Genomic DNA, 15427 nt, shown 5'->3' on the forward strand with positions numbered 1-15427 from the left:
CTCGATCAATCTGCTTTCATGTAGAAATAACCCATCTGTCAGGATCCACAAGTGTTGTAGCATGAGAGTTAAATTCAGACTCTTGGTGACAAAACTGGACCAGTTAAGTGCTTTGACAACACATTATAAAGCCTTTCTTGCCCACCTGACTGTTCCGTAGTGATTTACTGCAGGAAATGCTTACTGTTGCTTTTGGACAGCCTTAAGCATCTTCTTGTTCTTATGTTACTTAGGAAAATAAAATTAAGTAATTTACTCCATTATGACTGCTCTACTGTCCTCCATTTCTTTTATACTGTATTTCTTTTTAATGAAAATAATGACTGAGTTATGATCCCTAGCAAAACATTTTCACAGCACAGTTAGTAGCTATTTATCAAGAATTTAATTTAAAGATGCATATCTCTATCGTTTAAAAATTTTCTACTTTATCTATTCAAATTTCTCTGACATTGATTTAGTTTGCTTGTGTAATTTAGGGAATGCTGTCTATGCTTTTTTGATATCCGTATGGTCGAGTGTCGTTACATCTTAACCATTTGTTATGATGCTTCTATAGCATAAGTAGACAAGAAGACATTGTCTGAATCTTTGTCTTTAACCTTTGGTTCCAATACATCGTAGGCATTTTTAATGAGTGTTTTTCAAAGCAAACCTTTGTGATTTTTTCACAAAACAAAGGTTTTTAAATCAATGGCTAATGCTGTCAGCACAGCATTTGTTGCATTGTTCTGAGTTGATTTGATCTTGCTCTCTTGTGGGGCTAAGGAAATACTTGAAACATAAGAATGTTTACAAACAGAAGTTACTATAAAGAACGTGGATAAGAGTGTGTGTTTTAAAGAAGGGTTTTCTCTTGCTAGGAAAAAGCCCTTTGCTTTCACAAATTTAAACAAAGACATTCATATTCTTGTTCTATACCTGTGGTGTCTATCTGTACTGTTAGTACTGACTCCAGTTTTTCTTCATTTTCTGCATTTCTGAGTTGTCAGGGGTCAAAATATACTGTGCACTTCTTTGCTGTTGTGTTAGCAACTGACTCCTGAAGTACAGAATTAAGATATCAAAGTAAATTGTTGGTATAGTAGCTATTCAGTATGTTAAGTATATTAACTAAACCCCAAGCAAAAAAGGTCCCACACAGATTTTTACCTTTCTTTTGCTGATAAAGGTAAGTAAATGTCTTGCACAAAACATGTATTTTCTTGCTAAGTTGATTAAAATTTAAGTGAGCTTTAGAGTTTTTAATATAAAGCTTGGCAATTTCCTTGTAGCTACACTTCCAGCACTACAAAATAGCCTAGAGTAGTTATTCAACATTGTGTTTTGTGCTGAAAGGGCTAGCAACACTCAAAACTAACAAACAAAACCCAAAAACCACCACCATATAAATCTAAACATGTTTCGTCAGCTATGTTACCCCTGCTTTACCTCTGCAAAAATGACACAATTGAGTTCATTAACCCCAGGTGCAGAGAATTCCCTGGGCTTTCTACATTCTCTTGTTTGGACTTCAGAGTGGCTACCTGCTGCTTAGTCTAATTAGTTTCAAAGGGAATGTAGAATCATTTCTCAAGAGTTTACTCTGACCCAAAACATCCGACAAGAAAATGTCAGAGAGACAAAATAAGAAGTTATTGTGGAGTTGAATAGCATTTTTCTTACAGTCTCTTGTAGAAAACATGCAGATGAGGAAATTGTGCTCAGATGACTTTTAAATTTTTGATACAAGATTTGCATGAAATTGTCATTCTTGTGAAAAGCAAGACTTGTTTTCATAGATAAGTTCCTCAGACCTTATCAAACATCTACCTCTTTCCTTTTTCTCAGCCAAGTCAGCAAAATGAGTTAGAGCTGTGGGAGATTCCTTACAGAGCGAAAAAGAAGTGGAAATGCTATTATAGCCATCAGCAACTCACTCCCACAATCTCTAATGCTCATTCTGAGGTCCATCATTGTTTTGTTACATTTTTTCCAATGTGCATCACTCAGAGCTGTGTTCTCCTTCCCTATCTTGTAACAACTTATTTATCTTTGAAAGGATCTTGTAACAACTTATCTTTGCTGAGTTTGCTTTAAGGCTTTCTTGAGGGCGGGGGTGGGGGTGGGCAGTTTAAACCTTTTTGGAAATGAAAGTGGACTCTATCCTTTCAGGGGTTGCAGTAAGTTTTGAAACTGAGTCTTTTTCTTCCATTGTAATATCTAGTCAGTAACCATCTAACCAAAGTCTCTTTGTTTCTATCTCAGCAGTTCTGTGATATGGATTTATTTCCATTCAGTTGTGTTTATCTTTGTTCCTAGTAATTCTACTCCTTATTGTAGTTACTAACTTCCTGGTAGAGGCATATCACTTTATTAATACCCAGATTTCTCATGGTACTCTATTCCCATTATTATTATTATTATTATTAAAATTATTATTGTTGTTACCATCATCATGATCACTGTAATTTTTTTAGTTCTCTGGTTTTAAAGCAGCTGTATACAATATGTTATACACCATTGTTAATCCAGAAAATTAATAAATTGAATTTTTTAAGGAATAGTGTACTCCTGCTGAGTTGTTACTGTAACAAGCAAATACCTTTCTGTGTGTTTTATGACTTCAACTATGGAAATGCTTTGATGAGGATTAAAAAAAAAAGGGAAAATGGAAATGTGTGTTGAGTATTCTGACTTTATATTGGACAGTGATGAATGCTGATGGTTTCACAATGGCCCCTCCTGTCTTGGTCAGACGCTCTTTGCTGGACAGCCAGCAAACTCTGGCCAGGCGCAGAGAGTGAGGGTGAATGGAGTTACATCCAGCTCATGGCCATCACAAGTGCTGTTCCCCAGGGCTCAGTGTTGGAGACAGCCCTGTTTAAAATCTTTATTCGTGATCTGGATATGGGGATCAAGTGCACCCTCTGTCAGTTTGCAGGTGACACTGAGCCGGGTGGGAGTGCTGATCTGTTGGAGGGTAGGAGGGCTCTGCAGAGGGATCTGGGCAGGCTGGATTGGTGGGCTGAAGGCAGGATGATGAAGTTGAACAGAAAAGTGCCAGGTCCTGCACTTTGGTCACAGCAACCCCAAACAGTGCTACAGGCTGGGGACAGAGCGGCTGGAAAGTGGCCCAGCAGAAAAGGACCTGGGGGTGCTGGTCAGCAGAGGCTGAGCGAGAGCCAGTTGTGCCCATGTGGCCAGAAAGGTCAATGATTTCCTAGGCTCTACCGAAAATGATGTGGCCAGCATGACCAAGAGATTGTCACCCTGCATTGGGCACTGGTGAGGCCACCTCAGATTCTGGGTTCAGTTTTGAGCCCCTCACTGCAAGAAAGATGGGTGCTGGTCAACACAGTCTGAACATGAGCCAGCTGTGCCCATGTGGCCAGGAAGGCCAATGGCATCCTGGCATTTGTCCACAATATTGTGCAGGACCAGGGCAGGGATTGTCCCTCTGTACTGGGTGCTGGTAACACCACATCTTGAATCCTGGATTCAGATCTGGGCCCCTCAATTCAAGAAAGATATTGAGGCACTGAAGCATATCCAGAGAAGGTCAGAGAAGGAGCTGGGTAAGGGTCTGGAGCACAAGTCCTGTGGAGAGGAGCTGAAGGTGTTTACCCTGGAGAAAATTTTCCTCAGGGGGGACCCAATCGCTATACAACTACAGGAAATTAGTTTGTAGCAGGATGGGGGCTGGTCTCCTCTCTCAGATAAGAAGTGGCAGGATGAGAGGAAATGGCCTCTAGTTGGGCCAGGGGAGGTTTAGATCAGATATGAAGGAAAATTCCTTCAAGTAACAGGTTGTCAGGCATTGGAACAAGCTCTCCAGGGAAGTAGTTGAGTCACCCATCCCTGGAGGTATTTAAAAGACACAGAGATGACATTGAGGGACTTGATTTAGTGATGGATTCAGCAGTGCTGGGTTAAGGGTTGATCTTAAAGACCTTTTCCCACCTAAACAATTCTACAATTCTAAGAAAGGGTTATCACACACTAAGTAGACAGGAACATATCCTAAACCCTGATATTTAGAAGGTTAGGACTTTAGAAGAAGGTTAGGACTTGCAAATTTGGAAAATCTAGTATTGACATTTCCACCATAGAGTAAATTATGTATTTATGATAGTATTTAATTACCTCATCAGGTCTATTGCAGGATTTTGCCTCTTTTCCCCATGCAACCTTCTCCCTGATGCACAAGCATCAGCATAGAAGGAGGGCAGAACCTAACCAACAGAAAACAAAAACCTATCAATTTTGAAATCTGTCAGCTGTTATGGTCTGCAACTACATTTCTTAGACTTCTTCCTCTCTTTCTTTTTCTTTCTTTTCTATTTGTCTTAGTGGTCTCTTTATTGGATGTTTCTCAAAATGCAATTTATAGATAACTGGTGTCTCATAAAGCTCTGGTAGTGGACAGCAGAAACTTCCTGAACAGGGAAAATACATGCGTTTCTGGTAACACTGGGCTATGTGCAGTTCTTGTGGCTGGTTTGTACCTAGAGTGTTTTATGAGGAAATTCTGGCATTTACCAGTGACTGTGTTGGTCTGAGGGGTTGTGTAAGAGAACTCAGATCCTGCCTGTTTCAGGTGAGCATCCTGGTGCTCCATGGCACTGCCTGTAGGAGCTTGCCTTGGGAGGGGGAGTGGCAGAGGGCAGGGTAAACAAGGCACCTTGCATCTCCTGAATGTTCAGTGTTCCTGAGTTCTACTATGTGTTGTAATTGTAAATATGGGTGCCTTCTTAGAAACCCTCTTCCGTTGCACTCTTGAGAAGACTTCTCCAAACCTAACTACCTAATTTCTGTATCTTCCTAAAACGTGTATTTTCTGGATTTACTGATATATATATATAGTTTTATATATATATATGTATATAGTTATCTAAGGTATTCCTGAACCTGTTTGTTGTCACCACCACTATTCACATCGTCTCAATTACTTCTGAAAAATACTTCAATTTACACATTTTGAATTCGGTGTCTAATTTTGTGTCTGTCATTAGTGGATGTATTAATTCTTTGTATTACTTTTTCCTGTTACTTATTTTTAAATACCTTTCTTGTTCCTGCTAAGTTTTTATAATATTATTAGCTTGGCCTGCCCTTCTTTTCATTTCTGCCTGTTTTTTTCCTTTTGTTCTGTTGATTTCTTCATTTCTCATCCAGCTTTGTCTTAACCTCCAATCCTTTGAGCAGTGTCTCAGGAAATTGTATTGACTGCTTCCTTTCATTTGTATTTTTCAAAGGATCTGTTCTTGCACTTTGTTTCTAATCTTTCAAGGGCTAGTCTCCTCTTTTACTGAAGAGCAGTTCACTGTTTGCTCCCATTAAATTATGTTCCCAGTTTTCTGGGGGGAAAAAAAGCAGTATTTTATTTTTCACATCATATGGATTATGTTTGTAGACTTTTATAGACTATATAAGAGGTTATATTTGTAGACTTAGCCACAAGTCTGCACTTAGTAGTTAAATATTAGTTGGAACTGTAACTGTGTTTTCAATTAGCTTTCTAACTGAAGTGCTCTCATCTGAAGACCTATGTGGCAGTATTTTCAATCAAAATTACTAAACTACCTTGCAGTGTGAGTTATAGACACTGTCATGAATTTCTGGATACACATTTTCACTGATGATTCAGTAGTCATTTAACCTATTGGGCTTCCCTTTAATCTAATTTATCCTTTGCCTAGCTTGAGATTACTATAATAGATAGATTTGTCAGTCTTGAGATGATGGGGGAGTTTTAAGCTCACAGGCAGTATCCTCCAGTCTTGAGGTTCAGAGATGCAATTCCCCTCTGTCCTTTTTATTAACTCTTGTGACTTTACATTATCTTTCAAATAGTTTGGTTGGAACTTCTGAATCTTCACTTGATTTATTTTGTCTTGTAGTATCTATAGTCAGTATTTGTTCACTTTCAAACTCCACTGCATGGATATCACTCTTGCTGCTGACTTCCCTTTGATACATAGTGTAGGAGTGTTAACTAGCTGGTGCTTCATATGGAGCATCACTTCTGTGGTGTTGTATGTGTTTGCACACTTCTTGAAACTTTATACAGGTTTTTAAACACGTTTTATAACCTCCTTTTGTTCTTACATATGTGAATACTTCCGGTAGTAAAGAAAAGTGGAAATACTTTCTAGAATTAATCCCAGTTAATAACCTCTCACAAGCCTCACTGCACAAGGGAGTGAGTTTCTTCAGTTCTTCACAATGGGTATTATAAAAACATGACTGTATCTGCTATTACTTTAAAAAAGAGAAGCTTAATCTTACAAGTTTGGTTCCTTTGTCTACTTGTTTTTTAGCTAATGTGTTCTTTTGATAACCTTTTTATCATTTCATGGGACTGTGTAAAGCAGTTCAGGAAAAGCAGGTTAATAGAAGACTATAGACTAAAATGTTCCAAAAGATGTGGATTTTGGTCCCAGTGGAGACTGACACTCCAGCCTACTTACTGTAGCTGGAATGTATTGATTTTCTTTTCCCCCATTTTAACTGCACCACTGAATTAGGTATTGTGAAGCATCTTTCACTGTGAAGAGAGGAAAAACTGTCATGAACTTTTTCACCCTAACAGTATAGCCTTTCAAACTGAACCCGATTGAATGGAAAAGTCTGTAAAAATCCTGTAACTCAGCTTCCACTGTCTCTTTTCTCCCTCTCCAACAACTCTTCCAGCAACCACAAGAAAGTGTGATAGATGACTGTAAGAAATTGATTTTTAAATCTTTCTTCATTAAAAACAGAAATAATAATAATAGTAATAGTAATATTAATAATAGAAAGTGATACACTTCTGTGGCATGATCTCTGAAGGTTAGCGAAGTGGTCTTGTTCAGGTTTTCAGCAAGATGTTATAATTGGCTGATGAGTAGGTTTGGGCCTAACTAGAATGCCAGTGTTCGATTTCACAGTGTCCTCTGTGAAGATATGTCACCATTTAGCCTGGCTTTAGTGACAATTTTCTAAAAAGGAAACTCATGGGAAATCATTATGCTGTTTATATGTCTCCCTTGTTGGAAAGCATTATCCTGTGATATTTTAGCACTGTTTTCCACTGCATGATGGCATCTAGCTAAGGTTAAGGCAGAACAAGTCCCTTCGCAATTTTGTGACTATATTTTACTTACTGAAGGAGAAAAGATAACCGACAATTAAGTATTTCAGATGTCACTGAAAGAACATGTGCAACTAATCAATTACATCCTTAGGGAACACGATTTTATGAAACTGATAAGGTAGAAAAATCGGGGATTTTATGATTTGTCTTACATAATAATAATTGCACCCTTCCAATAAAAAAGACATTTCTGCTGATGTAAACATCAGACTTTCCCTTGTGTTGTGGGTTTTTCTCCTGAAGCACAGAGTAGTCCATTAAAGTGTGACAGTAACGGATAAACACTCTTTACAATTTTCTAAGAAAATATGGCACTTTTAGTTCAGCTGAAATCAATGAGTTGAAAAATGTATTTCTGGAGTCACTTCCCAAATCACTTGCTAGAGGTTGTGTTAGCTGGTTTAGTTGAGGGGAAGAGGTGGTCTTATTTATTTTAGGATGGAAATAGAGATCCTTGGGTTTTTTTCTTAAATTAGCCTGCTTGGCACTCTGGGACCCATATTTAAAATTCATTGCTATGATCTTGACAGAATTTGAATGCAACAAAAATTCACGTTACAAAGAAACTAAGTTTAAGTTTTTATTTCTTTGAAAACATTTATCTTTCAGTTTTTGATGACAGAGCAAACAAGATAGCTAGTCATGCTTACAAGCCAGTATCATATATTCACTTGAACAAATGCTGCAGTTCAGCATATTGCATCAAAAATTATAGGTAGTTGTTGAGAAACTTTACCTGCAGGTTCCTTTTCTGCACACCTATCATTTAAAGATCATCAGGTCTGCAAAAAACGGATTTCTTACAAGTTTTTAGACAGAAGTAAAAAATCTGTTGTGTTATGGGTTGTTCCAGGTAAATTAAACCAATTATAATAACATTTCTGATTTAAGAGTAATTTGTTTTAAACTTAAATAAGAAGCTGAGAATGCTTAGATTTTTTTCTAGATCCACTTTGGATCACCACGAGAGTTAGGAAATGTGTTTAGGCAGACACACCTAATTCATTGTGGCTGGTTGGTGCTTGTGTGGGTTTTGTTTTGGTATTGGTTGGTTGGTTGGTTTGGTGTTTGGTTTTTTGCTGGTTTTCCTTTGGTTTAGTTTCGTTGTTGTGATCAGACTTTTTTTTCTCCTGTCCTTTGTTTTCCACCATGTATTTTAAATGGCAAGATTATGTCCTCATCTCTTGTTGAACCAAAGCTAATGAAGTCAAGCCAAAAGATAATTTGCCCCTATGTCTATAATTAACTTGTAAACTTCATATTTTTATTTTTAATACTTGAAAATACATGTTGCATTACATTACATCAGTTGAAAAATCCTCCTTTGGTCAATGCAGTCATTCCTTCATAAAATTCTGGAAATGACGATCAGCAGAGGTGGTATACTAATACAGTGCAATACAAAATTGCCTTTGCTTCTCTGCAAATTCTACATTTTCAAGTTCAGCGATCACCAAAGCAGAGTTATTGACAGCTGACAAAGTGTATGGCTTAACACACTAAAATGGATACTATTTACTTACATCTTTTTGTGAAAGATATTTGGTCAGGTGAGGATTAGCAGGGCTTGGGTTGACTTCATACATGTTGTGGGGGAAAAAAAAATAGAATGAGATAATATTCTCAAGTGAGTGGACGTAGAAGTAAATAGGCTTGTAAGAGCTGTCAGTAGTTTTCTTTTTATAAAATGGTGTATGCTTCTATTCTTCCCTGCTCCATTCAGCAGCCTCAGAAGGCAGCTCAGCTTTTAGAAAAAGCTGTCAAGAATTTTAAGTACGAAGTTGCATATAAGCACTGGGTGCCCTTAAACATCTTTCTACAACTTTTTGCGGTTCCTCATAGCATATAATTAGCAAGATGGTTTTATTTGAGCCAGTTATACACATTTCTATGCAATTCACACACCCTCTGAATATGCATCCACCTCCACACCTTTCTTTTGTGCATAACCTGAATGCAGAACGGAATAAATTTTGCAGCAGCAGAGTGCTGATTTTGCAGAATGCAAACATAGTGGCATTTTTTAATGCAGCCTTTTCACATAGAGGTGAACTGAAAGGCTTAATGCTTACCAACATCTCAGACCTCCTTTGTTACATCCCTTAAAATCCAGAACAGAAAAGTTCAAAAGTTGTATTTTTCCCTGTTCTTTTTTTCAAACATTTTAGTGATGGCCTTAGCTGTTGAGAAAGTGTTGCTTCTGAATTCAGACTTGCAGATGTAACATAAAAAAAGATCCAGTTCTCAAATATCTTTGGTTTTAAATGCTTTTAAGTCCATTCACATCTTATGTAATTTCAACATTAAGCAGGTTTTCCTAACACAAATAACCAAACCATTTCCTATAAAACCTGCAATAAAATTTAGCTGACTTCTAGATGTCTCTTCCAACCTTTCTTCTTTTTATTGTGATCCTACTATCCTCTATATACCATTGTGTCTCCCTTGTGATTTTGTAATGTAAAAGAACACACATGTAGGAGTAAGTTTTCCTGAATGTAACATAATGTATTTTTCCATCACTTCTTTCTTCTCTATATTTATTACTTCTATCATAGGGTGGGAAAGTGAACAGGATGAACATGGAAAATGTTGCTTCTAGGAGTGAATTTAATTTTAAATCCAGTGAAGTATCTGCCATACATACATTCACTTCATATTGGGCATTTATGAAGGAAATATCTTTAAGAAAGTTTATAGCTTCCTTTTTCTTGTGAAGTACACGTTTTCAGAATGTACGTCAATATGAACAGTAAAGAAATAGGGGCTTAATCTTTCAGGTGGGACATTGGTTGAATTTATGATGTTTTTCTTTGCCTTGTAAAAACTGTAAATTATCTCATCAAACAAAACCACAGAGATGATGTAGTCCGGCCATTGTGTGGCCATTGTACCACAGTTGTGGAAGAATGTGGCAAGTCTGGCCAGCAGCTGCATGATCAGAGCTTTGTCGTTCACAGCCATAGTGCAGATACATGGAGTATCTTGTAAGCTGAATTGTCAAGCCAAGCAAGGAGTTTCCCTTGTTGTCATTTACCAAGATGTGCATTAATAAAACTGCACAAAGTGAAGACTTCTGCTTATAAGCCAGATGGTAGTCTTCTGTGAGGTGAACATGAAAGCACTGAGCTGAGGCTTTTTTATTTTATATTTTAAATAAACTGAATCTTATTCATAGATCCAGAATCAGACATTTCTGCTTGAGAGGTACATAGGTTGGCACCAGTGATCACAGGTGGAAAAGAATGTATTAGCATAACTGAATGTATTTCTAAGTGATTTATCAAGAACTGTGGTTTTCCTATCAAAATGAGGCATTCCAAAATAGGTGTAAAAACAATGGAGAATTGAAAAGAAGTATTGCAATAGAGAAATGTTTTGGTAGCTTGAATGGAACTGCGCAATATGGAAAATATTTTTAAAACATGGGTTTCTATTATGCCTTGTTTTTTTTAACAGACAGTCATTTTGGAAAATGAAGAGCTCCCTAAGATATTTCTCGATTTTCTGAATGTTCGTCATGTACCTACCTTGCCAAAAGCAGAAAGCTGTGGGTAAGCTCTCCTTTACTGAAAAATATATGGAGGCCAAAAGGTCCATATCCACTCAGTGCTGATGCAATTCCATTGACTTAAAATGGTCTTACTGCCAACTCTAACACTGTAAAATAAATGGGCATTAGGTTCATGTTAAGTATGTTTATATATCCCCAAAAGGTTGTAAAATAAATCCAGCATGTTCAAAGACAGAAGGGAAGTTTAATGTAACATTCTTGGAAAGCAAAGGAGAACTTAGATGAGAAAAATACTACTTTCTTGTAGATCATGTAGTATCTACTGAAATGTATTTGTAAGCGCTCACTGAAATTGCGTAGAAAGCCTTTGAATGTGTTTTATGATCATAGTTTCTGTACAAAATAGAAGCTCATTCCATGATCATTTTATGATCTTTCTGTGTGTTCAAAAAGGAAATTCTTTCACCTCTCTGATGACATTACCCCAGTGACCCGATTGCCTATCCCCTGGGAAGGGTTCCTAACCACAGTAGCAGAAGAGATTCTTAGTACGATGAGTGAACTGACTACAGAAATGCCCAAACCAGTGTAACTGGGAGCTCTGTTACCATCTGCAGCTGTGAGCTTTGTACGGAGAATTTTTGCTATGTAAGAGGATGGGGTTGATAGTGCAGAAACATTACCAGAACATGCTCCCCAGAAAACCACATGGCCCTTTTCCACTGTGGGGCAGGCTGTTTGGATCTGCAGTGGTGAGAAGGCAAGTTTACCTAAAGATAATTTTGAGGCCCTCTTCTCTTAGACTTGGAGGTGTCTACGGCCCAGGGCAGTGTTCAGAGTGATTAAGAAGCCATCAAGCTTGTAGTTTTCACTTGCAGTCAACGACATCAGCAACATCCTCAGTGAAACTGTACCCCAACAATAGATAGATAGATAGATAGATAGATAGATAGATAGATAGATAGATAGATAGATAGATAGATAGATAGATAGATAGATAGAAGGATGCTGTCATTTTCAGGTAGTGGTGGTTATAAAATGATACATGCTCCCGTGTGTATTTCCTTATGTGGTGGTATGTGGACACTGATCAGAAGAAGATTGCTCCCTTTAGTAATTCTTAAAGGATTTGGGGGTTTTAATTGTAAAATTAATTTTTTTTTTGTAACCAAAGCTTCCTCTCACTTTACTTGCAGCTCTTTTGATGAAACAGAATCTGAAGAATCAAGGTGAGTTTGATTTCTACTCTTTATACGGCACCTGATTAATAAACTACTTAAATTACTGGCTTTTACTTTATTTGTTCCTTGCAGTTAACAAATTGCAAGTAGTTTAGCATTAAAATTAAATGTATTTGTTAAATATTACCATCAGCTGTGCTATATCTATCAATTTTTAGTGTGGCTTGAACATCCTTATGCTAGTGTTGAGAAAATCCGTACAAAAGTGACAGAATACTACCAGCTCTGAAATATATCTGGGCTGTAAGAACATGGTGTGACATTTTGAGTCGGCTTGGTGGCCTGGAGAGGCTGTAGACGTGGAGCCTGGTTGTAGATGGTCTTGCATGACCTGCATAACACCACATGCCAGGGAGCAGAGCAGAATCAGGAGGTCTCAGAGCTAGCTGAGCCTGCTGCAAGGCAGTCCTCCTGGATGCAGCCCCTTCACTCCAGCTTGATATTGAGGGTTTGGCTGTATGGCTGAGGAGCAGCAAGCTTTGCTTCCAGGAGATGGAGCCTGCCCTTCTGGGCAGCGTGGGTGTGCAGAACCCCACTGCACAGCTCCTGGCAGTTCGACCACCTCACTTTATCAAAGCTAGTTTGTAGAGTAGTCTGTTTGCTGTCCCTTGATATACTGACATCCCTCTTCTTGACCTTTCCAGCAAACTGTCCCACCAGCCTGTGCTGCTGTTCCTAAGGGATCCATATGTCTTGCCTAAAGCCAACGGTAATCAAACCTGTCATCTGTTAACAGCACTTTACTGATCTGACCCTGCACTGCATAAACCACATTATTATTATTAATACTGGCCTAGTCAAATGACACTGGTCCAAAATCTAATAACCTGCCAATAAAATGATAGTTCTCATATAAGAAACCATTAAAACACTAAGTGGGGTGGGTGATGTGTAAAAGGGTGGAATTTTCTCCCCCACTTGTTCTCTCAGGCAATCCTACTGAGAATTCAAATCAAAAGATGAAGAACACTGCTTCTCTTTTCTTGTTGTTGACCCTTTGACTGTTTTGCCTGAAGGATTTGAACTTGGAGGCCCAGTCCTTTGTAAGTGCTTTTTCCCTAAACACTGATCTACTTGCAGTCGATCTACTGCAAGCATGTTTGTATTTCCATTTGGATTATTATTATTATTTCTTATCATTTATAACCTCTGGAGCTCTTTCTGGGGAAAAAAAATGTGCTTTAAGTGTGATGTATTTCACAGGACATTTACATTAGACTTACATAGTTCAAAAGAGTGTTTGAAATTGTTATAAACTCTTAATATAAAAAGTTCTTTGAATTAATAATTCAGAGAATTTACCTTTCTTAAATGTGTGCAGGGGAAAAAAGTACCATTTTTAGAGTGTGTTCCTCTTGGCTTTATCATTTTACTTGTTTGAACTTGTTGTTTTTACTGAATATTTTATTTAAAAATGTAATGTCCTTTCAGAAAAGAATTTTCTTCCTGTGCTGCATATAGGTTCTTTTTTAATCGGGCATTTTGTTTCATTTTACAAAACACTGTGTAGAAATCCGATTCTCACTCTGTCTTGAAATTCATTAAATTTTTAAGAATAAATTTGGGAAAGAATGCTTTTTTGCTTTTCCTAGACAATAGAGTGTACTTCCTTGAGATTTCCTCAATATGTTTATAAATACTTGAGGGGAGGGCGTAAGGAAGACAAAGCCAATCTCTTTTCAGTGCTGCCTAGTGATAGGACTAGAACATAAGGAACATTTTCCCAGGCCTACAAGCAGGTTGCCCAGAGTGGTGATGGGTCTCCACTCTTGCAGACGCTCAGAAGCTGCCTGGCCATGTCCTCGGCGACTGCCTGCAGGTGCTCCTGCTTGAATAGGGGTTTGGACCAGATCACCTCCAGTCATCTCCCAGCTGTAGCTATTCTATGGTTCTGTTGTTTTTTCAAGCTGTTTATCAAAACCATAGGGACCAGCTCATGTATTTTGAGAGGGTTAAGTAGTCTCTCTTGCAAGCAATGTCCACGCTAGCTAGTAGTGGAGCCAAACACTCTTGACCCTATGAAGTCTTACTGAACTCCAACATGTAACTAGAGTGAAACATAGACAACAGAGGACCCATGTGATGCAGGTCCACATCAGAAGACACATTGCAAGATTGTTTAGGTTTTACTTTGACTTAGCAGTAGTCTGATCTCACAGACTGAATGTTCATTTGAGGCTGAAGTGCAAATGACAAAATCGATGAACCAAAGTACGGTAAGGGGAGGGGGTCACTGCACAGGGTCATGCCTGACCCAAGTGACAACAGTAATGAAGAATCACCCACAGAGTAACCTCTGTTTAAAATCTGGTACAGATGCTGTCTATACTGATATTTACAGTGAGCCATATTGCATGTCTTAATCTTAGTGTCTAATGCTCCTCCTAATTTTATACTTGATTCCTCAAGAGCCTGGTATAAATCATAAATATCATGTAACTCCATACCATTCTGAAGAGAGAAAATTGATTTCATATACAGTTATCCCAAAAAATTGAGATGGTGCTTAGAATTTCCAGCCCACATGTAAGATTTTGCTGTAAGACTTCAAGATTCTGCAGTTCTGTGATGTATTTGTCTCCCTTCCATAATGTGTACTCCGAGTAGGCTAAGCTTCCTTTTTGTGAAATCGTTAGGAACTTTCCAATTAATTTTGTAACTGTTAAGTAATGCAAAAAAGCATTAAGATAGAGGCCTCTTCTAATGAGTAACATGTTTAAATATTGAGTAGGCCTCATTAATGACCTCTGAAACAAAGGACATTTCATACTTTTGCCAAGACATTTTCTGGCCTTAATCCACAGTATTTAGAATTTTATATGGCAGGTGAATATTCTTTGTATTTGAAAACGCTAAAACATTAAATTCGCTGCAAGTCATTCTATAACTTAATTAATTAAAACACAAATTAGAATGTGAGTTGTGGTTTAAAAAAGGAAGAAGAAAACCAAGTCCTGAATCTAGAGGCTCTACTAGTTGGCTCAAGTCTAGTTAGAAAGAAATAAAAGTTTTTACGCAACTACCATTGCATTTAATTATTCTTTTTTGTTTTTAGTTTGAAGCACAGAGAAAATATAGATAAGCTTTCTAAATTTTTCCCTGTCAAATCAGTTCTTACTTTGATAGACTCTTATTCCTTTGTAAAAACAGCCAAAGTTGTTCAACCTATAACCAAAAGTAAATGTGCATTAACAAACAACTATTTGTTGCATGTTTTCTTTGAAGAAGGTGAATTTCTTTCAGAAGTCTTTCCTAGATACAGGAATACCTGTGTTAACATACTTCAATAAATAGGAAATAGTGTGAACTTCAAACAAAATAAAACAGAAAAGACTCACATTAAATCTGATGTTGTCAGGTTGTATAATTTTGAAAATCAGTCCTTTTGTTCCTATATATAGTGTGTGTTATAGAAGAACCAATAAAAACTGGTTTCTGGGACTGCATAATTTAATTTAGAAAGAAAGCATCAGATCACCTTTACAAGTGCTATTTTGATAACATTAATGACAACTGCATAGAGTTATTCTGCCAGGGTAATTTGGGACAGATGAG

At 37.6% G+C, this 15427-nt stretch overlaps 1 protein-coding gene across 4 annotated transcripts in view; it reads left to right on the plus strand.

Moving 5' to 3' along the window:
• The window catches only part of SNX24 (sorting nexin 24), an 87355-nt gene that overhangs the window by 69817 nt on the left and 2111 nt on the right, over window positions 1-15427 (plus strand). For 3 of the 4 annotated variants that reach the window (XM_033084800.2, XM_033084802.2, XM_033084803.2), the window contains exons 4-6: window positions 10577-10671; window positions 11828-11860; window positions 12517-12581. In XM_033084800.2, the coding sequence (XP_032940691.1) occupies window positions 10577-10671; window positions 11828-11860; window positions 12517-12581 (193 nt within the window). Of the gene's footprint in view, window positions 1-1830; window positions 2095-10576; window positions 10672-11827; window positions 11861-12516; window positions 12582-15427 lie in introns of those variants that run through there. The other variant, XM_033084801.1, reaches the window with a different exon arrangement.

This window comes from Catharus ustulatus, chromosome Z (genome assembly GCF_009819885.2).
Source record: "Catharus ustulatus isolate bCatUst1 chromosome Z, bCatUst1.pri.v2, whole genome shotgun sequence".
Lineage (NCBI taxonomy): Eukaryota > Metazoa > Chordata > Aves > Passeriformes > Turdidae > Catharus > Catharus ustulatus.